Source organism: Colletotrichum scovillei (assembly GCF_011075155.1).
Source record: "Colletotrichum scovillei strain TJNH1 chromosome Unknown Contig00006, whole genome shotgun sequence".
Taxonomy (NCBI): Eukaryota; Fungi; Ascomycota; class Sordariomycetes; order Glomerellales; family Glomerellaceae; genus Colletotrichum; species Colletotrichum scovillei.
The window spans coordinates 697,903-720,070 of NW_023336264.1; the positions used below are offsets into that span (position 1 = coordinate 697,903).

General features: G+C 53.0%; 7 protein-coding genes across 7 annotated transcripts; 3 read left to right on the forward strand and 4 right to left on the reverse strand.

Annotated features, from left to right (window-relative positions):
• Nucleotides 1–393: 393 nt before the first annotated feature.
• On the forward strand, nucleotides 394–3,040 carry HER10_EVM0012649 (fungal specific transcription factor domain-containing protein; the record flags this gene model as incomplete). Its single annotated transcript, XM_035482041.1, has 6 exons — nucleotides 394–530; nucleotides 614–690; nucleotides 749–797; nucleotides 853–1,645; nucleotides 1,704–1,955; nucleotides 2,030–3,040. The coding sequence occupies 6 exons, from the start codon at nucleotides 394–396 to the stop codon at nucleotides 3,038–3,040; spliced, it is 2,319 nt and encodes a 772-aa protein (XP_035333536.1).
• A 681-nt stretch (nucleotides 3,041–3,721) lies between these two features.
• Nucleotides 3,722–5,467, forward strand: HER10_EVM0003502 (cytochrome P450; the record flags this gene model as incomplete). The annotated part of the gene is made up of 4 exons (XM_035473177.1): nucleotides 3,722–4,090; nucleotides 4,147–4,904; nucleotides 4,964–5,082; nucleotides 5,148–5,467. The coding sequence occupies 4 exons, from the start codon at nucleotides 3,722–3,724 to the stop codon at nucleotides 5,465–5,467; spliced, it is 1,566 nt and encodes a 521-aa protein (XP_035332395.1).
• Nucleotides 5,468–6,303: 836 nt separating this feature from the next.
• HER10_EVM0007593 (hsp70-like protein) lies at nucleotides 6,304–8,707 on the reverse strand (the record flags this gene model as incomplete). Its single annotated transcript, XM_035477145.1, has 5 exons — nucleotides 8,369–8,707; nucleotides 7,950–8,292; nucleotides 7,810–7,882; nucleotides 7,673–7,754; nucleotides 6,304–7,618 (listed from the first exon to the last, which is right to left on the reverse strand). The coding sequence occupies exons 1-5, from the start codon at nucleotides 8,428–8,430 to the stop codon at nucleotides 6,304–6,306; spliced, it is 1,875 nt and encodes a 624-aa protein (XP_035332895.1). The 5' UTR covers nucleotides 8,431–8,707.
• Nucleotides 8,708–8,908: 201 nt separating this feature from the next.
• Nucleotides 8,909–10,556, forward strand: HER10_EVM0012639 (uncharacterized protein). Its single transcript, XM_035482031.1, has 5 exons — nucleotides 8,909–9,068; nucleotides 9,151–9,223; nucleotides 9,280–9,289; nucleotides 9,343–10,235; nucleotides 10,286–10,556. Exons 1-5 carry the CDS (start codon nucleotides 8,997–8,999, stop codon nucleotides 10,414–10,416), a joined length of 1,179 nt encoding a protein of 392 aa, XP_035333534.1. The 5' UTR covers nucleotides 8,909–8,996; the 3' UTR covers nucleotides 10,417–10,556.
• Nucleotides 10,557–10,912: 356 nt separating this feature from the next.
• HER10_EVM0001203 (uncharacterized protein) lies at nucleotides 10,913–11,364 on the reverse strand (the record flags this gene model as incomplete). The annotated part of the gene is made up of 2 exons (XM_035470958.1): nucleotides 10,913–10,965; nucleotides 11,022–11,364. 2 exons carry the CDS (start codon nucleotides 11,362–11,364, stop codon nucleotides 10,913–10,915), a joined length of 396 nt encoding a protein of 131 aa, XP_035332126.1.
• Nucleotides 11,365–13,953: 2,589 nt separating this feature from the next.
• On the reverse strand, nucleotides 13,954–16,235 carry HER10_EVM0005273 (cytochrome P450). Its single transcript, XM_035474895.1, has 4 exons — nucleotides 15,193–16,235; nucleotides 14,635–15,122; nucleotides 14,343–14,559; nucleotides 13,954–14,260 (listed from the first exon to the last, which is right to left on the reverse strand). Exons 1-4 carry the CDS (start codon nucleotides 15,882–15,884, stop codon nucleotides 14,059–14,061), a joined length of 1,599 nt encoding a protein of 532 aa, XP_035332601.1. The 5' UTR covers nucleotides 15,885–16,235; the 3' UTR covers nucleotides 13,954–14,058.
• A 1,265-nt stretch (nucleotides 16,236–17,500) lies between these two features.
• HER10_EVM0011789 (glycosyl hydrolase family 76) lies at nucleotides 17,501–20,564 on the reverse strand. The gene is made up of 3 exons (XM_035481208.1): nucleotides 19,566–20,564; nucleotides 19,407–19,511; nucleotides 17,501–19,356 (listed from the first exon to the last, which is right to left on the reverse strand). The coding sequence occupies exons 1-3, from the start codon at nucleotides 19,678–19,680 to the stop codon at nucleotides 17,792–17,794; spliced, it is 1,785 nt and encodes a 594-aa protein (XP_035333419.1). The 5' UTR covers nucleotides 19,681–20,564; the 3' UTR covers nucleotides 17,501–17,791.
• Between the last annotated feature and the right edge of the window lie 1,604 nt (nucleotides 20,565–22,168).

A 22,168-nucleotide genomic window follows, 5' to 3' on the forward strand; every position in this document is an offset into this window, starting at 1 on the left:
TTCATCTTGTATTCCTGGGGAAGCAAGTGTTGGAGAACGAGTGATCAATCAAAGACTCCCAATTAGTCAAATGTCGAACGCATCCCGGGAAGGATTTCGGGTGTGACGCCGGCTTTGACGGATAGTGATCAACCCCCACTGAATGCCACTCTACCCCAGAGATCTAGCGGCTTAAGTTTGCGGGGTGGCGGGGGTTAATGTCCAGCCAAGATCCTTCAAAACCCCCCGGAAACCCTACCTCTCAAATTCCGCCCCTTTTCTCTCGACCTCTTTTATCGTTCGATTATCATTCGACTGCTTCGCTCAAAGAAGCAGGTCCCAGAAAAAAGAACGAAGAAGAGAAGAGAGCGGAAGGAGATCACGTGCTATTACTCTTTACTTTTCAATTGGAACATGGATTCTCCAGAATCTCCCAGCTCGGTCGGCGGCGGCGACGGCCCGCAAGCCGGATCCCCCGGTTCTCAGAAGAGCGGAATTCCGAGTGCCCCAAAGACCCGGACCACTCGAGGGAAATACATTTCCAAGGCCTGGTAAGAAGACCCATCTTCGGGATTCCGACGTAAGCAGACGTTGGTAGTTGGCCTATACTGATTACGTTTCGAAAACCTTGCAGCTTTGAGTGCCGGAAACGAAAGAGCAAGTGTAATGGCAAGAGCCCTTGTTTCCGTTGCGCTCGTCAGGCATTGACCTGTAGGTTGATCTATTCCTCCCATTGCCGATGCAGAGCGAGGAAGACTAATAGCCTTAGGCGCATACCCGGCCTCGAAGAAACCACGCAAAGACAGAGGGAATAGCGCGTACGTATACAGCTTGAGATAGACACGGTAATTTGTTGACTAACCTGTTACTTAGTGATACCGATGCACAAGCTATCCAGTCTCTAAGGGACCAAGTGGCTTCTCTGCAAGGAGGCCTGGATCAGTTACGACGGCACCAGTCCCAGCAGCCGTCGGAAACCCAGTCAAGCCCTCTCCATTCTGAGGTTGCACCAACAGTGCTCCAAGATCTCCCGGTCCCATTGGGTAATCCGGATGATCAAGTAGTGGACCCAGCACTTCAACCGGACCCCATTGTCGTAGATGTTGAATCCTCCACTAGCCAAGACGAGCCTCAACCATCCGCCAGTTACACCTTCAACATCAGTCTTGCAAGAACACATCTACGGGCACGGGGTATCGGCACCGCCGATCACGAGTCCGGCGGGATGCCCGGATCTGTCAATCCAACCCGTCCACCTTCACCATCCATCCAAACAGCCTTTGGGTTAGACGTCGGGTCAATAGATCCTCTGTGGCTAATCAACGAAGAGGAAGCTGTACGGTTATGCAATGTGTATGAAGAAGAGATTGGCATTCAGTACCCCTTCCTCGACATTGGGTGGCTGATCGAACGAGTTCGAAGCCTTTACCATGCCATGAACAGCGGTTCTCGCCTTGGGTTTGCCTTTGCCGCAATCCCAGGGCCGACAATTATCGACCCTCAGGATCTAAGCTTGGTGAAGATGGTGCTATCAACAGCCTTGACTGTAGAAGCTGGAGGCTCAAGTCAACTTGGCAGGTCCCTATTCCTCGATGTGAGGAAATCATCACACGATAAGTTGTGGGAATCGGCGAGCATCAAGTCGACTATGCTCTACATCTTACTAGTATGTGTCACCTATGATTGGGTTAAAGTGTACAAGAGTACTAATAATAGACCTCCAGGCTGTTTATAGCTTTATGACTGGCGATGATTTGCAAGCTTGGAGACTTGTCGGCATTGTTGCCCGATGGTGTTTGGAAATGGGCCTTCATCAGTCAGCAACCATCAGCAAAACCTTCAAGGATGCTGGGAAACGCAAGATGGCCATGCGGCTATTCTGGTGTGTCTATACACTGGACCGGCGTTGGGGCTTTGGCGCAGGATTGCCCTTTGTGATGCATAACTTCGATGTTGACCAGCAATTACCAGAACCTGTGAGTTACACAACACTCAGTCACGACTCTGCTACAATTGCGAGGGAGATATTTATTGACCTTCTTAACTGCAGGATCAAGATGTTCCGTATCTCAGAGCCATGGTTGAGTACAGCCGAATTGGCGACAAGGTTTGGGCGACATCGTACAACTCAGCAAGAGCAACTGGCGCCATCAGAGATGACGAGATCTCCTACCTGCTGTACCGCATTGACCAATGGTATGAAGACCTTCCAGAAGACTTGAGGCTATCTTCGAATGAGCAGACGGCCAGTCCCAATACGAACTCTACGACATCTAGAGGTCTTCAACGGCTGCAAGTCTTGCTTCATCTGAGAGCCAACCAGATGAAGATTCTTCTTCTTCAACCGTTCTTGCACTCAACATCTAGTCTCAAGTCAAACAAGTCCAAGGTCCAGTCACTCGTCAACCTAGCCAAGGACACCATCCAGATGCTCGACTCTCTTAATCAATTAACAGACATCTATCAGAACCAACAAATGTGTTTCAACCATTTCCTTGTCTCCGCTCTCGGAGTCATCTTCCTAGTCGTGGCGCTGTCGCCAACAGAGCATGGCGCTTCGGTCCGCGATGAGTTCCACACCGCACTAGACTTGATCAGAGGTCTCAGCGCCAGATCCTACGTCTCAAGCCGACTCTGGAGGAGAATAAGCGACCTACGGCTCGCGTGGCGAAAGCTAGGATTGAATGCTCCTCAGTCTAGGGAGGCCAGAGAGCCTAGTACGCAGCAGGGCAACGCGCTGGTTACACCACCCACCTCATCTGGAGGGATGGACATTCCACCTGGAAGCGTGCCGACAGGTGCAGATGATGGGTTGCGCGGCCCAGAGCTTGATACATGGCCATCAGGTTCGGGTGAGCCTTTCACCGAGGCTCAGATGGCGCAGGAGCTGAATGACTTTTTCAACTCGATTGATGGCGGGGGAGACTTTGGGATTCCTTTACCCGTTTTGGGTACCGACGGAGACGGCCTCGACCCAGAGAGAGGTCCCGAAGATGCGTTTCTCGTGGACGATATGAACGCCTCCATGGATGTGTCACATTTATTTGTAGATATGCTATGAAATGACATGATGTAATATGAGCGATTCAACTTTTAGCCATCCACTTGGACCATAATTACGTGAAAACTGCTGCATTTGTCGACTCTTGTCTATCTCGGCCTCTTTAATATGCATGATGTTTGCAAAAGTTGATCAACAAAGGGGTCACCGCGACAAAATGAGCAAGCGTCGCGTCTTTCTGTTGATGAGGAGATTGGAGGACATGGGAATCGGCTCGAGAGCCTGAAGCTGGCGATGGCTGCTCAGGACCTAGGCTAATTCACGACAACTTCTCTCCAAGCCCCTCAACTCGCAACTTGCCCCAATTATGCGGAAGGCATAATACCATATTCACTACAGAGGATGATTCCGATCAATGCCCGCATCTCTCCACCTCCAACTACTCAAACCCCACGTCATAGTGTGACCTGTGCGGCCTCCGCGCGACACCGGGACGCGGGGGCGGAATTTGGAACTGCTATTCCGACACCAAACCATCGTCTCGGGACCCCGCGATTTGGCTCAGGCCAAGGACAGGACGAATCGCGGGGAACTGTGAATCCTAATGTGAGATTTCCGCCCAATGAGTTATCTTACATTATAAATGATTTTGCTCGTCTAGTCTGTCGTTGTCATCAGAACCAACAAAGTCAACGACCTCAATCAGCAATTACAGTCTGCGCTCTGTACATCCTGCCCATCATGCTCGTCGCAGAACTCGTACAAGGCCTCGTCCACGAGGCAACCCACCGACCGACCGAGTTCCTCGCCAAATTTTTGGGGGTCGCGGTATTGGTTTACTTCATCGCAAACGAAGTCGTCAGATCGAAAGCTCGTCTACCTGCTTGGCATGGCCCGAAGGGACTCCCCGTTATAGGGAACCTGCACCAGCTTGGCGGCAATGCCTCGCAGGTATACAAGGACTGGGCCAAGCAGTATGGTGCCGTTTATCAGGTCCAGCTGGGCAACCTGCCTGTTTTGGTTGTGAACACTGCTGCTGCGGCCAAGGTCATGTTTGGAAACAACTCGCAAGCAACTGCTTCACGACCGGAGCTCTACACTTTCCACAAGGTATGTTCCATTGTCTAATCAGATCAGAATTGAAATCCCTAACATTTGTGCTCTAGATTGTTGCCAACACTGCTGGCACCACTATTGGCACATCCCCCTACAATGAGTCTCTCAAGAGGAGGAGAAAGGGAGCAGCATCCGCCCTCAACCGCCCATCCATTGAGACTTACATCCCCCACCTGGACCTCGAGACAAGAGATTTCCTCAAGGACGCTCTCAACTACGGCAAGGCAGGCAAAGTCACCATCGACCCGCTTCCCCTCGTTCAGAGACTCAGCTTGTCACTGGCAGTCACGCTGAACTGGGGCATGCGATTCCCTAGCCACGACGACGGACTGTTCAAGGAAATCACGACGGTCGAGGGCGAGATCAGCCGCACGAGGAGCGTCACGGACAACATGCAGGACTACATCCCCCTCCTCCGCTACAACCCCTTCTCGGCCGGGAAGCGCCACGCCGTTGAGATGAGAATCCGCCGCGACAAGTATCTGTCCAAGCTCAACGGCGACCTGGAGGAGAAGATCCGCAACGGAACGCATGAGCCGTGTATCCAGGCCAACGTTATGCTCGATGAGGAGGCTAAGCTTAACAACGTCGAGCTGACATCGATCAGTCTCACCATGCTGTCTGCCGGCTTCGAGACGTTTACTGCGGTATCGACGTGGGGTATTGGGTTCTTGGCGACGCACCCCGAGATTCAACAAAAGGCTTTTGAGGCGATTAGGAAGACGTACGACGAGGGAAACCCTTTGTGCGATGCGCATGATGACCAGACTATTCCCTACCTCCGCGCTTTGGTTCGCGAATGCTTGAGGTATGATTCAGACGTGGCATTCTTGACAACCTGTGACGTCGACTAACTCTCTTACTCAGATTCTTCACTGTCCTTCGCCTCTCATTGCCTCGTGCCACGAACAAGGAGTTCATGTACGAGGGCAAGCTGGTACCCAAGGGCACCGTCGTCTTCTTGAACTCTTGGGCTTGCAACATGGGTGAGTCTTTCGTCCCTGATTGGGAAGCGAATGTATTCAGAAACACAAAACTAACATTTCCTCAGATGGCGACCTATGGCATGATCCCGAGGTCTTCCGCCCCGAGCGCTGGCTGGAGAACCCCGAAGCACCCATGTTCACCTACGGCATGGGCTACCGCATGTGTGCCGGAACCATGCTGGCCAACCGCGAACTGTACATCACCTTCCTCCGCATGTTGGCCAGCTTTGAGCTGTCGTCAACAGACAAGATCGACACCGATCCCATCACCGGCGCTGCTGATTTGACCAACCTGATTATCACCCCAGGCTCCTACAAGGTCACCTTCACCCCCCGCAACGAGTCAGCCCTGAGAGCCGCCCTGGAGACTGAGGTCGAGCACTGATTTCGAGTTATCTGGCATTCGCTACCTGAGATGTGGGGGAGATCAAGCCTGCCGGAGGGAATACAGGACGGATGAATGACAAGAATGGAATACCGGTCCACCATGGAATGAATATTGAAGCATAACGATTCGGGACGGCGCCATGCATTGATTGACAGAATGGAAGAAAGTTAGGCCAAAGTCTGGCATCCCATTCATGTACCAATAAGTCAAAAAATAAAAGAAATGTCTTGAATTTCCGAAACCGAGAATCGAACTCGGGGCTATGCCTAACCTCTCACTCACGGGAGCTCATGAGAGGGCATCATGTTGGCCACTACACCATATCGGATTGCTTAATGCTGAATATGTTCGAAATTGGATCCTTAGCTCGCGGGCTAAGAAGCGGAGCTGTGTGTGTGAGCGCGATGGGGTTTTCATGAAAAGATGAAAATTTGTCTCTTTGGCTTGTGGGACGGTGGGTCACCTCCATGAAGTCGTTGCAGGGCGAGACCTGTCTCTGAGATTTGGTGGAGAACACGAGGTGCGGATACTCTAAAAGCAGAAAAGGTCTGGTATTCGAGGTTGACGGAAATCTTAGCGATGGTCGTCAAATATTCATCGAATTTGGAGGCCGAGTTGAGCTGCTCAATGTGTTGTCTTACGAGATCCTCCAAGGAATCGCACCGCAGTTCATCATGCTAGCGAACTAACTTGCTGATATTAGTGATAAAGACTCCCCTCAGGGGTTTGAAAAGGTGCTTTGTTAACAGGCTTCGAAGGTCAAATCAGCAGGAAAGCATTCAAAGATATTGAAATCAGTCAACCAGCTAGTTTTAATTGTTTGTTATTGAGATTTATTCAGCTACCGCCACGTAGTGATGGTCAATACCGCTTTGAGGATTGATGCAGATACCAGGCCGCCCGGGCTCGACTCTTGCATAGGCATACGCTGCCTCAAGCTCGATTTCTTCGCCACTGAGTGCATCAACTGCACCAAAGTCATGGAGAATGCCGGAAGCACTGTATGAACACTGCTCCTTCGCGCCCACGAGATGCACCGAAGCCTTGAGCAATAACCTGTACGCTCCGTCCGCAGCGTCAACGTCTGCCTCTAAAACCATTTGGATAGTCTGAGTTCCGCGAGGCGCAGGTGGGATGCAATCCAACCTGAGAATGAGGACTTCGTCGTTCATTCTCGCATCTGGGAGCTCGCCCTGGAAGACTGGTATCACGATCCTCGTCTGTCCGTCCACTGTTGTGGTGAAGGTCATGGCCCGAGTACTCGGGAGTATTGTGTATCGCTGGAACACCCGATGCGCCTCGCCTCCGATGATCTCGAGAAGGACAGCTCGTGGATTCACCTCAAAAGTACCGACTAGTTCGTCGTATCTTCCGTGTCCACAGACATTCTCGGCAAAGACAGCCGCGCCAAACGTGACAACTTCGTCGTAGTCCCACGTATCTGGTATCAAGCGGAGACTTCGTGGGTAATCGAAGATCGCAGAGGTTCCGGTACCGAAGAAGGCCTTTACCATGGATCTTAACTGTGCCGCTTCGGTGTAGCCTCCCACAATAAGGACTTTTGAAATGTCGTTGTTAGAAAGATTCGCGCTTTCGATAACCTGACCCAGAAGGGGTAGTGTCTTTTCGAGTGTCTCCATCTCAATTGCGTCGAATACCGAGCTCCCTCTCAGCTGCTTTTGATGCATCAATTCGCCCACCTCATTGCCAAGCTGGTGATCACTGACACTAGCCAGACCTTCAAACACACCTGCATCAACCTCGAACAAAGATACCTCGAAGGTTTCTCTCCCTAGGTCGTACACAATGAAGTGGAACTCGTCGTCCAGCTTGTCTATGCCGAGCCCAATAGCAGCGGCGGTAGGCGCATTCATGATGCGAAGTACTTCTATTCCAACGGAAGAACCCGCTTCCGTTATGATATTGCGTTCTTCCTTGGTGAAATATTGCGGCACAGTCACAAATGCCTGTTCAATGGGTTCAAGTGTCCAGACTTTGGCTACCTCTTTGAGTTTCCGGAGGGCTTCAACTACCGAGTCTCTGAAAATGTGAACTTCATCAGGATCGCCTAGATTTACGTGAGGGATCGAATGTTTGAGAGCCCGATGTAGGAAGTACTCGGGTTCGGTGGCGTCGCAGACCATAACACTGATAGAAGTTAGCACTCACCATCGAAGAGTGTGCTGCAGACCATGGTCCAACCTGGAATCGAATAGAGCACTTGAAAGACATGGATCGCTTTGTGCGTGATATGCCAATTCATCCGACCCCATGATCGTGAAACCTGAAATACAGTCTGCTATCAGTCTTACACTTTCTAAATTCAATAGTAAGCTTACTCTGGCCATCAAGCGGTATCCTCCTGGCACCGCGTTGTATCTTGCCCACGCTTGCATACGAAGGTCCGAGGCTCTTTACAACACAACTTGTATCAATCACAACGTTCATGAGTGCTTTGGAGTTCCGGGGAGACACTCACGATGGACATGAAGCCAGGCTTACACGCATCCTCCCAGTCATTGACCTCGAATGCGGATGCACCAGAGCATGCTAGCGATAGAGACAAGATCAAAAAACCGAGTAGACCAAAGCCCATGGCTCTATGTCGTTCTGACGAAGGCGGCATCTCGATCAACTTCAATTTTCTGTGTTGTGTCGGGCTGTCGTGAATGCATAGTTTTGAAGTATCGCGAACGCCTTCGGCAATAGAATCGATGGAGACCTGGCCTTTCTTCCAGGAGGATCGTGAGGCCAGCTTAGCTTCTACTGAGCATGCGGCGGAGAACCTGTCCTCTTTGTGCAGTAAGTACGGCTGTCTTGGCCTGTTGTTGGCGACAGCAGCTGGGTGCTTAGTGAGCTGACCAGAATATTGATCCCACGCTAGCTCGTATTGCTCACTTCGGTAGGCTAGGTCTCTTGGTGCTCAAGCTGGGAGTCGAGCTCGCCTCCCAGTTCGACATGACCTCCCGATCTAAGGAGACGCCTGCTGGCTGTGGCTAAAGATATTGAGATGGCATCTTCCCCTTGAGGATTTGAGCGGCCTGAATACGTGATGAGGAGGTCCTGATACTAAGGTCGGGGATGCCGCGCTTGCAGCAAAAACTTATCGACGATGCTCTTTTGACGGTGTCGATTCGACCGATATTCTTCCTTCTACTTGGCAAGGAGCACCTTGCTACAAAGATCGCGGTTCGTCGCGATTGGTGTGAGTGCATGTGGTTAGACAAGGGACGATGCCGAGAACATGAGACGAAAGTCGCCCTGCTCGCTCCCCCGAAACGCTTAGAGAGAGGTTCTCCGTACATGTACCTGGCCACACCTGGCCCACCCGGCCCCAGCCGTCGTCAGCCGCCCCACCACGGGCTTCTTATCGCTCCCGCAGCTCCGATAAGGCTCTCAACGACAACGGGAGCCAGCCCTCTTCCGTCATCTTCACTCCTTCAAGTCGCACTCTTCCCAAGCTATTCCTCAAGGCTGTCACCATTTCCAGAGCTGAGCCAGCAAGCATGACGAACGCACGATCGGAATGACTGATCCCACGTACACAGTCTTCGTCAGACTGCCCATTCTGCGGGGCGATTTCACGGATCCCCCTCCGGTGAGTCCATGAGTCCATCCGCCCGTAGCCGTCCGGGTGCCTGTAGCCGCGGGACCGACACTAATGCGACTCCACGATGCAGGTCAACTGGGATTCCGCCAAGGACGATGTGCTATGGAACATCATCTCTGGCGCAACTAAGCAGGAGATTGACTGTAAGTTATGGCTAGCAATTTGAGCTTCTTAGCATCGCTAACTAGGTTGTGTGTAGGGAATGAACTGTAAGTCCTACCGAGGAACCGGAATCACACCATCGAGCTCACTCGTCCTCTAGAGCCGCACATTTCGATGTCACCGTCGACTTCCTTCTTCAGCAAGTAGCCTACTTGACCGAGCGGCACACCGCGCAGCTTCGAGCCCAGGTCCGAAAAGCCACAGCTGCTGCCAAAGGCTCCTCTGCCCCATCCCCCGTTCCTGGCGCCGAGCCACATACTCACCAACGAACTGTCTCCGCGCTATCCATCCGACGCGATTCGCCGCTCCCCCGAACTGATACGAGCACGCCAGCGACGCCAATAACGAGCTCTCTCCGGCCGAACATCACACGAAATGCCTCCTCAGGTACGATAACACGCAACCTGGGCGGCGGCTCTACGACCCGCCAGAACAAGCCTGCCACTTCGCGGCCATCCAACGACAGTCAGCGACGTCGCCTGTCATCGCTCCCTATCCAGAGTACTCCCAGAAGCCCCGAACCGACTTCGCCTGAGGCCGATGAGCTAAGCTCGCCCACATCCTCAGACGATGAGTCCAGCCCTGCGCAATCGCGCATCATCCGTCGCCCACCCCGCTTTCAGCAACGCGACGGACCGACTGATCTCGAAGATGAAGACGAAGACACTGAGCCTGCCTTTCTTCAATACAAGCCGCAATCGTCCAACACATCAGCACAAGACATGGGTTCGACTTTGCGAGGCGACCCTCGACACGCCCGACGGACGCCGAAAGGCAAGGAGAAGCTTCATCATTCCGAGACGTCAGATTCGTCTACCAGTTCGCCCGCCATGGTGTCCAGGGGCCCCTCAACAGGGGAGAGACGCCCAGCTGGCCCTCTCTCACCGCGGCGCCCGGCTGAACTGTCTGGCAAGAGTCCAAGTAGAAAGGGGTACTCGCGAGACGGAAGCGACGGCACACCAAGCATGGGCAGCAGCTTCAGTGACTTGGATGGTAAGCTCCAGGATGACTCATCGTTGATTTGCAGTGCTAATTGACAGTAGACGCCTCTGTAACACAATCTGCTCTCGAGGAGGCCCTCGCGAGTAAGATGCAAGACGGCGGCATCGGGAGCAGATTCAGCATCAGTCAAGCGTTTAGAAGCCGCTATATGCCCAAACCTGGTCAACAGTAGCAGCGCGTACATCAGATTTTGATTTACGGTAGAATATGAATCGGTTAGGTCGAGAAGCATCTCTGGCGTTTAGGTAAGATCACGGAAGCGGGATAGAATGCCCATTTTTGCTCAGTCAATTATGGTTGATGGAATAGGAGTTGGCGTTTAATACAATTCAGTCTGTGGACGTATTTGATTTGATTATTTGAGCCTCTTCCTACTGGATTACTCCAAAGACTGACATGTCTATCCAGCAAATGCAGCACACCACTGCAGGTTCGAGAAGAGGTCGGGACCACGCTCATCTTTCCTCGTCCACATGAAAACAAAACAGGTGCTATGTGCTTCAGGGATATGCTGATTCTAATCCATCTTACAGTCGCCTCTAGAGCCATGAATGATGACGTCCGACCTTGATCCGAGTATTGCGGTAGACCAGGGATAATTCAATCGAAACGTAAAGCCAAACCCCCAAACAGCGGTGCGTTGTCCAACGAGTGTCTCCTCGTAGAGTTCATGATCGCACCCTCTCCTGGATACGCATTTCATGGCTCTCGCCTCTCTCGGCTTCACAATAGTCAGCATACAAATACCCTAAGCCACCGGGAACAGAAACAGCTTACCATCCGACTCATCCGTCTTCGCCCCTTCATACGGGTCCCACGTCTTTTTCCTCGCCGGGAGCGGTTTCGTCACCACTTTGCCTCCTCCTTGGAACAGTCCGTCTTCGCTTTTATGGTGCCTCGTCTCGTGCAGCCGGTGCTCGTCGTCGTCGTCATCAACCCTCTCGCCGTGCTCCGCCCGACGCCTCTTGGCCTTGTGTGCGCGGTAGAAGAACAGCGCCCCGACGACGCCAATGAACACGATGACGGTGCCGATGATTGCCCCGATCTCGCCGGCCGTGAGGGCTCGAGGCGGCGGCGCTGGTTGAGGGCCGGTACGACTGTCCCCTTCGTAGAAAGACATGGCTTGCGGCTAGAGGATGAGGGAGGGAGGGAGGTGTGGCGTGGTGTTTTGTGTTTTGCCCGTTTGAACGGCAGAGACGCTCAGATGGCCCGGTCTAGGGAGCGTTGGCTGCGGGAGAGGCGTTCAATGGCGGTCCGGGGGATCGGAGGGGGGGAAGAACAGGCAATCATGGATCGAGACGGGAGCTGTGTCAAGGGCGGGCGGGCGTCCTGGAGCTCTTTGCGTACACGGATAATCCGTGAGTTTGGTGAAGCAGGACCAGGAATCCGGAAATCTTGTAGGAATGAAAGATTGTCCTGAGAGGAAACAAGGCGCTTCTTCTTCGTCCCACAGCAGTGGAAGTTGTAGAATCAAGAGAGAAATGGCAGGTTACTGCTCCTTGTGGAGGATTTCCTCGTTAAGTTGGATAATCCGTCCATGTCTCTCATCTACCCCGGCTTTCTTGCTCTACCTACGTGGGAACCCGCATGTAGCTTCTCGCCCCCTTTCTCGGTAGGAAGGGGGGGTGAGGGAGTCTGGTCTCATCCATCTGCGGTTTACCCCTTCATCTTTGCTTCTCTCGCCAACGACGGACCGGCTTGGGGAAACCTCACCGAATGGGGACCTACCCTCCTGCGGCTAGCCGAAACGGCACTCCCGTTTGGTGGTCAGTCGTTTGTGCGGCTCTAGATTGCGGTGTTTGTCTGCTAACCAACGGAACGTACCCTTTCTGTGCCAGGCTAAGACTCTACTACTCTAGCCTGTTGCTCGACTCTCTTCTTTCTGAAGGCTTGGTAGAGAAAACGTGACAAACAGAAATGTAGATCGTGTTGGAAGAAGAAATATGTTGGTTTGCTTGCTCCCCAAAGGGGCATGTAAGAGATGTTGGAGCATGGGTGTCAGCCTCCCTTCCCGCAACCCAGCACTAACCTTAGATCTCATCCGTTGCGCCTTTTCCACCTTGCCTTTTCCATCATATATCCGTAGACCCCCGGCCTGTTTGTGTTTGCTAGTGACGATACTAATGCCTTGCCTTCTCTTGTCTTGCTCCAACGGGACGATGAAACTGGCGGTCTTGGAGGAGGGGGTCCTCCATGCACCTGACAAAAGGTCTTCGAGCTCGACTGACTTTTACCGATGGCTCTGAAAGTCTTGGGCACAAATCCAACCGAGACAGACGACACAGTCAATATCAGACGGAAGACATACGTAGCTCGCCCTTGGTACCAGGACGCGGAGTATCGAATCAGCTTCCCTGTATCCCGTGATCCCCCCAACTCGGAGCAGGAGATCTAAGTGAGAGCTGTCGAGTCGGCTACACGCATCGACGTTCCCGGTGCTACGAGACAGTCTGAACCTCAAAAACCGACCTCTCATCCTCCTCTCCCAGAACGGGGACCCCGTCACAGCCCACATTCGAAAGCTCACTCCCGCTTGTCATCTCCCTCTAGCCCGTCAAGCAACGAGACACAATCGGGTCTACTCAGCCCTTGCACGAATACTTCGGCACGGTCGGTTTCCGTATGTGTCTAACGCGAACACAAAAAATTCATCCTTTCTCAATGACTCGTTGGACGAGACTGGACCTTTCGTTCAATCGTCATGGACTCGAGAATCAAAAGTTCGAGGGAGAAACACCGGTTCAGAGGATGAGATTGAGATTGGCCATCGACGTTTTCTTATTCCTCGGCCAGGGGTCAAGGCGGTGGGCTTAAGACATGGCTTCGGTTGCTGCAAGCCCTTGCATCCGCAAACTCGCCGACCGCGCATCCCGCCAAGGCGTGGCCAACATTAGCATGGAACTTTTCCCCCTTCCCAAAGACCGATTGTGCTGGTGATAGACGACGAGGTGAGACTCTTTTTCATTAATCTCTCGCTTCCAGAAGACATTGTAATATGCACAATGGTGCCACCGAAATCCCCCTCTCCCCCATCTGCACCATGCGACGCAACTCTGATCACTGCTCGTCGCTCCTCATGAGATGAATGAGGGGTAAAAGAGCGAAAGTAGATGGTGTGTGAGAGATCCAGCATGTCACCGGTGCGTCCAATCTGCGGGTGTATCGTGCAGGTTGGTGGTATTCGTGGTATCTGGGGTCGAACCAGTGCGCGACGCATCATTTCTAGTCGTTGGCTGCATTGCCGGGGTTGTGGGATGCAGGCGGGATACCTGCATGCCGCGCTGTCGCTCTTCGAGGGCCTTTTGGTGCTGCAAGATCTTTGACAGGTCGGGTGGGCGTCTTGGGCCGACTGAAGCCCCCGTCCAGCTGCGTTGACACTCTTGGCAGTCGTTTGGGTGGTTACTCGAGGTGATACGTTGAGGAGTTGCACAATGGTCGATGAAGTAAACGTGGTGTTCTTCCTTTTAGCGACTCAAAATCGAAGCAAAACCTACCAACTTTGAGACGGCAAAATGATTGACATGAAAAGAATAAGAATGGGGTTTGACGATAGACGTTGGGTCGGATCTGAAGAGCAGGTGAGTAGCAATTCGAGTGTATTTGAGATGGAAGTGTAAGAAAACAATTTTCCACAATGGCTCAGTTCGATTACAGCTCTCTGAGCAACGGGGCAACATACACGAATGTAATACTTCAAGAAATGAATCCATCGGCGCGTCAAATTTCTTCATTGAAAAGAGCTTTATCGGCAGTATCCTCTACAATGACGTCCAACCCATCCATCTACACCATCCTTCCGTATCTTGGGCGGATTCTAAGCCGGCGTAAAGCTCAACAAGACGTCGTTGGGCAGCTTCGTCGTGATGCCCACAGTCTGTAACATGGGCCTCTCGTCCCTCGGTTGGATATCCTTGAAAGTTTGCAAGATCCTCACCACAAAGTAACTCATCTGTGTTAGCGCAAATTGCTGCCCGATACAAATACGCGGGCCGCCGGAGAAAGGGAGATAGTCCCATCTGTGAATTTGGTTATCATTCAGTCAGCAATGGCCTCTTATCATGAACCAAATAACTCAGCAGAAGGGGTGCATAAACTTACGACGGCCGCGTCTCCTCCCACCGCTCGGGACGGAATTCATCAGCGTCTTCACCATACAAATCCTTCCTCCGGTGAAGACAGAACAGAGACCACCGCACGGCCGTGCCTTTCGGGATGAACACGGGCGACTTCCCATCGGGTCCTCCGCCGACAGGTAGCGTCGTATCCCGTCCTGTGCCGCGCGACATGCTCGCAACAGTCGGGTACAATCTCAAGACTAAGTAAGACGCATCGCACCGTCAGCACTCTATCCCAAAGTCCCCTCCCCCTAGACACTCAGTGGATAACTTACTCTCCTTGAGCACATTATTCAGGTACTTCATATCCTTCATCTCCTCCCACGTAGGCCTCCTCCCCTCCAACGCCTCCACCTCGCCCCTCAACCTCCTCACAACATCCCCCCTCCTCGCCAGGATCCAAAACAGCGCAGACAGCGTCGACGCCGTGGTATCCCGCCCCGCGAGAATCATGGACAGTAGCTGCGCGCGGATGTAGTCGGGCGTCATGCCGGGCTTCCCAATCATCTCGTTGAGGAACACGTAGCCCCGTTCGGGATCTTGCTTCTTCTCCGGGTCAGCCTCCCGGATGTTGCGAATGTAGTTGTCGCAGAAGCCGTGGATCTTCTTCAGTCCATCATCCCACTTCTTGTCGTTGTCGAGGAAGGTGAGCAGGCCGAGGCGGGAGCGGATGGCGGAGCGGGTGGTGATGTATTCGAACGTCGATGTGAAGTCGCGAGCTTCCGGGGACGGCGTCGTGAGCATGTTGGTGGAGTGACCGAACCTATCGAGGTAAATGTTAGTATGTCCGCCTTTTCCACACATCAACTCCCCCTATCTCATGAGACACTCACATAAAGTCAGTCGCCGAGTCCATCGTCATCATATATAACAACGCCTGCAAATCCACCGTAGCCCCATCCTTTGGAATATTCCCAATAAGATCCCCAACATGCCTCTCGAAACAATTCAAATCCGCAATCTGATTCCTCACAAAACTAGGCCTCATCATCGCCCTAGCACCATGCCACACCTCTCCATTCGCCGAGAAAATCGCATCCTCCCCCAAAATCGGCAGCACCGCCTCCCTCCTCGGCCCGATAATAGGAAACGCCTCAAACGACGTCGCCAGAATCGCCTTCAGATTCTCCGGCTCGCTCGTCATGAGCACCCACCCGCCGGGCGTCCTGACCCACCACGTGTTCCCCAGCGCACCAAAGAGCTCCTGCCACCACTCGAGGATCTTGTGCTCCTTTTGCCGGGCGAGCGAGGCGCGGATCCAGTCGGTGCCGAGGAGAGGGTCCTTGTGCGGGTACGTGGGCGCGGGCGCGCAGCGGAGGGCCTTCATTTTGAAGAGGTACCATGCTTTTTTGTATAAGATGAGGGCCGGGAGGGCGAGGAGCGTTGCGAGGAGGGGGCTGGCGAGGGCGTGGTTTGCTGTGAGGTGTGAGCCGTGGGACCAGGTGAAGTATTTCTCGGCCAGTGTCCACAGGATGTAGGACCCGAGGGCGGCCGATGAAGCTGCGTATAGGTGTTCTCGCGCCATGTTGGTCGATATGTGGTGTGAGAAAGTTCAACCGACTCTGAGATGTTGAGGTGAGGTGAAGGTCCTGGTCTTGTACCTATAGCTCTGGTACCCCTCAACTCTTTGGCATAGTACTGAATCGCTGTTAAAGCTCACGCACGTTTCCAAAGTCCGTGCCGGGTTGTCCGATAGAAAGCCGGTACAACATCAGACGGAAAAGGTCTCCGACTATTATGTCGCCCAGGCTTTCCCTCTTCCAAATGAAAGAACGGACCCAGTTTGTTTGGGTTTCGGTTTCGGTACGGAGTAGTCCACTAGATAAAGTAATCAGTAATCCTAGAAGGATCAAACCTTAGATTTTTACCTAGGCACATGTAGGCTGGCCAGAGTCGCATATCTTATATATACACAAAGTCTCCATCAGGGACATTCCCCATCCCATGTGCGTGCGTCCAGAGAGGAGACGCAAGTCCGCAGAATGATGTAACATCGCCATCTCAAAGAAGGTAACGTATGGATATCCCCGGTGGTTTCCCCTCTTCCCCCATATTTAGAAAATCAGACCTAAACTAGCTCTCGACATAATATCTTAGTGCCCCCCGGTGCCACCTCCTTCCAAGAGCGGCAGTTTGGCTCAACTAGCACCGCTAGGAACCTTTCTACGGGAGCGCTACGCTACAGCCACCAAGCTAACTCTCGACCCCTCCAATTCCACCGCCTCTGTAGCCCATTACAGATAGCCTACTGAAGTAACAATAATGTTAATCCCGCGACGAGCTTCACCTTCTGGTGACTTCTGATGAAATAAAATGGCCGTACAGGGCTGATCACCAATTCGCTCCTCCCTCTTCAGTAGCGCTGAGAAAGACTTTAGAGACAACCTCTAAAGGACGAGAGAATGCCTCGGTATAGCCTATTACCCCTCGAAAAAGAGACCGTAATTGTGCCGCCATCGTCATCTGGCATGGTTACACAACCACGTCCTCGAGACACGCAACACCACCACCACCACCCCACATCCCTCCTTACCCCATCACCCCCCCTCGCGTTCGGGCATGTGAACAGGAAATACCCAGCCCTTCATTGGCCGAGCTCCCATGTTCTATGTAGGAGCGGGGGATATATAAAACCGCGTGCGAGTGAATGGACGGATATTTCATAGTTGCACATCCATGGTAAGTTTCACCATTGACAAGGGGGTAAGTCTTACCAATAAGCGAGTTCAAAATTGAGCTGTCAGACTTCAAAGTGACAAGCTCGCCCGGAAGGTCAAATGCGAGGAAGGCAAGGAAACACATCCAACTGCGTAGTATCTTCGAATCTTACTCCCTCGCTCAAAAAGCATTCCCCCGTTCAAGGTTTTGGCGTTTCCTTGGTTTAAATTAACTGCCGGAAGGCTTGGAAACTCTATCTTCTGATCTCACTCATCTTTATCCGGAGCTCTACGCATGTCGCCTTGATGCCAAGCTTATGTGGAGAGCTCCGCCACAGAATTCGCCGCGAGAATCGCCCGTCACCTCGGCGGACGGAGCTGAATGCGGCGCCGCACCGGCCCCGCCAGCCGGGGAATATTGAATGTAATTGATTCCAGTCCGTCACTTAACCGCCGATTCACAGATTTATTCACTCAAGTTCCTCGTTGTGAAAGTAGCCGATAGCGGCTTCAATTACAATTGGCATCATCTATCTATATACAGTTCGTCATAACGTCGTGGCTGTTCCCCAGCTCTCGATTTTCTAGAGCTTGTTGTGCCGTAATAGCCGGCCATGACTATTCGGTTTTATTCTCCAATGAATGCCAGATGATGCCAACCCAATGCATATCTAAAATCCAAGTATGTTCCAGAAGTCCGTCTGTCCTCGCCATTTAACGCCTTTGATGTTGAATGCAACTTGCTCCGATCCCAGACTGTGGAACGAGACAGGTTCTACTCAATTCGAGCCGATCGCTGTGACGCAATGCTGTTGCGCAGTGCTGGGTTCCGGCTCTTCCTGCTCAACCTCTTCTCTCGCACCATGGGAATTCCTGGAGGCGGATCCGTGACTGCTGTTGTCCCGCTCATATGAGAGAGCACACTTCCTCGTTGTGGCAGGCCTTGGTGGCTGCTCATTGTGTATCCTTTCGTTGGTAAGGGAGACAGTATTCCGTTTTCGCGCGAACTGCCACCGTCGCTCGATGCATCATTGTCGATTCCCTTGCCCTTCTCATTCATCTCTTCATTCTTTCGCCTTGTACTTAGTGCAGCGAGGCCACCGCCACCAAGGAGCGCGGAACGGAAATCGAAGAACCGCTCCTTCATGGGCTTTTTGGACGTCTCATCTAGCATCATGAAAATGACACCCACAATGAGGAGACCAAGCACAACCATCGTCAGGATTGCTGCACCTGCCGTATCGCCGCCACCTAATGGTGGCAAAGTCGAGACCGCGGGGATCGTCCGGCCGATATCGTTACCTCCGGCTCCAGGATCGCCCTGAGAAGTGCCGCCAACGTCTGCAGTGTGAGGTGCATGAGAAGTTTCGATGAGGTTGCCGAGCGTGATTTCGAGCGCGGCCATCTGTTGTCCGACACCCTGCATTCCGTCCCAAGTCCCGTTTTCGGTCCACTTCAACCCACACATGCGTCCGTTCGTGCCGCCTTTGCACTGCGATGCAGCTGCGATAGATGAAGCGCGTATCTTGGACATGATGCCATCAGTTAAGTGCGGGGCCCATTTAGTGATGGCCGCCAGCCAGCGGCTGAGGTATGCCTTGAAGGACTGCTGGTCGAGGTTGCAGAGTTCGACCGTCTCGCATGCTACCTCTTGCATGATGTTCTTCTCCTCGCCAACAAAGAAAACGTCTGCGCCCTTGACCAGCCCGTCGAGTCGGTTCTTCCACACCTCGCTGCCAGTGTGGTTGTACATGGCAGCAGCGCCGAGGATCATGCCGCCAGCATTGTAGGTCCATTGATATGGTACGATGTTGGTGCAGTTGTACTGAATGTGGCCGCCGTCAAAGACATAGTAATCGTCGGAAATGAACTTGACGTTAACCATCCAATCCCAGGTCTTCTCTGCCCAGTCGGAGTAGGACGAGTTGCCGGTGTACACAGCCAGGCGTCCGGCAAGGGCGAAGAAGCAAGCTTGGGAAATGGTGTTCTTGTAGTCGTAACCATTGTTCCACTGGAAGATCTGCCATCGAAGACCTCCTGCACAATGGTCAGGATCCCACCGCGCGGCCTGGGTGTTAAATACGGCCTGTGCCAGTGCGAGCCATTGTGGCTTGTCGTCCGGGGGGTTAGGGAACCCATACTCGGCGGCAGACATGACTGCAAGCCCCCAAAATCCTTGATCGTCGTTTCCTTCGGTTCGTGTCTGATTCTCTGGCATGTAATCGTTGAATTTGCCAACTTGGTGGAGGAGACCCTGAGTGACAACGTCGTTCCAAGTGCTGTCGCCTGTGTAATACCAGTAGTCGATCATGGTGCCCATCATCGCGCCGGCCTCCCACCCTGGCATGGTGTTAGTCGAGAGCAGAGCAGGGATTCGGATGTGTACTTACAGTAGTATGGATCGGGGAGAAGACCTGGGGTCTTGCCAGGTTTGTCTCCGTCGTAGAACGACATGAGATCTTCGGTCATTGACCTCGCAATGGTTTTAATACCGGCTATGAATACCACTTGTGAGTCGAAATCGTCATCAGACTGCCATTTGCGCTCACCTTGATCACTTGTATCCAAATTGTATGCCGTGGTGAACTGGACGGTTGCCAGTAAAAATGCCGGCAAAAGCCGGCTTACAGAAGACCATGATGGACGGCCCCGCATTGCGATCATGATGCGGTGGGTTGCAGTGGGAGGAATCCTTGGCTTCGATGAACGGACCGCATGAAAGGTTGGACTGAAGATTGGGAATCTGGGGGAAGCGTCGATTAAGTGTCAAAATAGAGATCGAGTGGATGCCGCAAGGTTGGAATAAGAAAGCAGCCAAAAACTTGCACAATGTCAAGACTGACTGGCATAAACCGGGCAGACGGTGCGCATGGGAGTCGGGCCACGCTCGTGAGGTAATGGAGTAGCTCCGATGATGCGAGCTAAGAACCGGCAAGGTTGGTTGGCGTTTTTTCCCCTCTTCAACAAACGAGAGGTGAATTCGTATGGCGGCTGGTCTGGCCACACCACACACACTTACGCACCAACACTGCTTCAAGCCGGGGAAAGTGCGTGTTCTTGTATGTTGGTGTTGGCATGTACGTGCATGCAGGTTGAACACACTACACCCCTCAAAGAAGCAGTAGCACCTTGTCAGTTTCCGAGGTGGTCAGGCAAGCCCAGTTTGCCAGGTTCAGGATCCAGGCTCTCGTCGTCCAGACCGAAGTAACCGGGGAGGATCGAGTAGGAGCGATGACGGTGGAGGTGCGCACGCTTGCTGCTGCCACTACTGCTTGACTGCTGCTGCTTCTTCTGTCTCGTAAGTCTGCATCTGCCTTAGTTGTCCGCGAGAGACAAACCGAAAAACGAAGGTGGGAGGGGAGAAGCAGCTTCTAGCCCCAAGTAAATACGAGTTTGGTCAGGAGCAGTCGAAGACACCAGCAAAGACGGAACCGGTCGAGTCGAGAGACCGAGGGAAGTAAAGGAGCGGCGGAGGTCCACTAATAGCTCCCAAAAAGCAATACGAACTTTGCAAAGAGGATCCCGCAAAGACGAGATTTGCCTTCGTTTCTGGCCAAAGTTGGACTGGGGAACAACAAATAGGACAGGCACCGAGGTATGAGAGCCGAGTGCATTTCGGGACTGGTAAGACCGGGTAATCAAGCAAACGCGAAACCAGCTGAACGAGACCCAGTCTTACAACTAACAATGTCTCACCGCCGTGTGTGCTTGTTGTGGTTTCGTGTGTTTGATGCCGTCCAGTGACTCCCAGCCATTGGGCAGCCTGCCGGTAGGTGTTTTGTTTCTTTCCTGGTGCCAGAGCCATTGTGCCAGTCTGCCCTTAGGCTTTGGCCATCCTCCTTGCTTCTGTTTCTAGCGTTAGCATTGGCAGCTAAGCTTGTTCAACATGCTTGTGATGCTTGTGCAACCGTCCCATCCACAGCGCGTCCGGCTGTGGTCCGAACCCCTGCCATCCCATGAGCTTGGTGCTGCATATCGCTGACCCGTTGCTGGCATCCCCCAGCTCGCACTGCGGGAGGTAACTTGGTGACGTTTCCGGAACCCAGGTGGGACCTGTTGGGGCACCTACGGATAGATAGGTATTGGATTCCCCCCCTGTGCCGCTGTCGACCCAAGGTTTGTTGCGAGAAACACTAAATCATCAATGTTTCCCAGCCTGCGTTTCTTGTCTCTATGTCTCCTCTCAGGCCTAAAGCCTGCTTTCAGTGCCGAGTGACCCACTGGTTCATCTTTTGATCACTGACATTGCGACTGACATTATTCGGATGAGACTTTGCATCTGGTCAAAGCCGGACGACACTTGAGTGAATTGACCTGTGTGAACTCCATAATGTCTTCTCGGTACTACATATGGCATCCTATTCTGGTGTCTTGGTTTTGCGCTCCGACCTTGCCTAGCGAGACGGCGCGGTGCAAGCAGCCATCTGCTTCTGCTTTTGGGCGACGGTATGCCGCATGATGCCATTTGTGGGAGTTCCGCTTGAATAACTTGGATGAATAACATGAATAAACCGGGGCTAGCTGACGTCGTTGATCAGCAGAGCTTCTGGGGGGTGGCTAGGAAGCGACAGGGCCAATATGCCGCTGGTCCCGGGCTTCAGACTTGGTCCAATCAGCACCAAACAGAGCCCAAAGCTGTCCGGGCCGCCGCCGCCCTGCTGCTGGGCTAGAAAGTAAGAACTGGTAGCGAGCGGGGGAATCGCCGTAGGCCGCCGCCAAGAGTCCTCCAGGTTGACTGCCGAGAATAGGGTCTCGATTCCTCCAGGTTCGGATGTTGTATGCTTGGAGCGATGTGATGCTTCCAGGGCAGACAATCGAAGGACATCAGACGACCGTTTGCCGTCGCGTTATTAGATGACCTCGTCCTCATGTCCTCAGCCGTTGTAGGCCGTTTTAAAATTGATAAACCTGAAGCTTGGCGGCTGCTCGAGCGAGTGAGCCCATTTCCGCGAACGATTTAGCTTCAGCACTTGGTCGCTCCATTCCATCAGTGCATCGGGTCAGCCGCCGGCGCGCTTAGTAGGGGCACAAACTCGGAGCCGATCTTATGCAAATATCCATTCGTAGGCCTGGCCGTGAGTAAGCCATAGCATGGTGAATGCAGCCAGGCTCGCACTCTGAGCCCTCTCCAAGCATCGCCGTCGAGACTGAA

Bases quoted from the DNA above. Each gene is read 5' to 3' on its own strand.
- HER10_EVM0012639 (XM_035482031.1), top strand. From the start codon at position 8,997: ATGACTGATCCCACGTACACAGTCTTCGTCAGACTGCCCATTCTGCGG. The intron at 9,069-9,150 runs GTGAGTCCATGA...TCCACGATGCAG, and splicing joins ATTTCACGGATCCCCCTCCG to GTCAACTGGGATTCCGCCAA. The intron at 10,236-10,285 runs GTAAGCTCCAGG...AATTGACAGTAG, and splicing joins CAGCTTCAGTGACTTGGATG to ACGCCTCTGTAACACAATCT.
- HER10_EVM0005273 (XM_035474895.1), bottom strand. From the start codon at position 15,884: ATGGCGCGAGAACACCTATACGCAGCTTCATCGGCCGCCCTCGGGTCC. The intron at 15,123-15,192 runs GTGAGTGTCTCA...TTACCTCGATAG, and splicing joins GACTCGGCGACTGACTTTAT to GTTCGGTCACTCCACCAACA. The intron at 14,261-14,342 runs GTAAGTTTATGC...CCAAATTCACAG, and splicing joins TGGGAGGAGACGCGGCCGTC to ATGGGACTATCTCCCTTTCT.
- HER10_EVM0011789 (XM_035481208.1), bottom strand. From the start codon at position 19,680: ATGATCGCAATGCGGGGCCGTCCATCATGGTCTTCTGTAAGCCGGCTT. The intron at 19,512-19,565 runs GTGAGCGCAAAT...TGGTATTCATAG, and splicing joins TTTGGATACAAGTGATCAAG to CCGGTATTAAAACCATTGCG. The intron at 19,357-19,406 runs GTAAGTACACAT...ACACCATGCCAG, and splicing joins TCTCCCCGATCCATACTACT to GGTGGGAGGCCGGCGCGATG.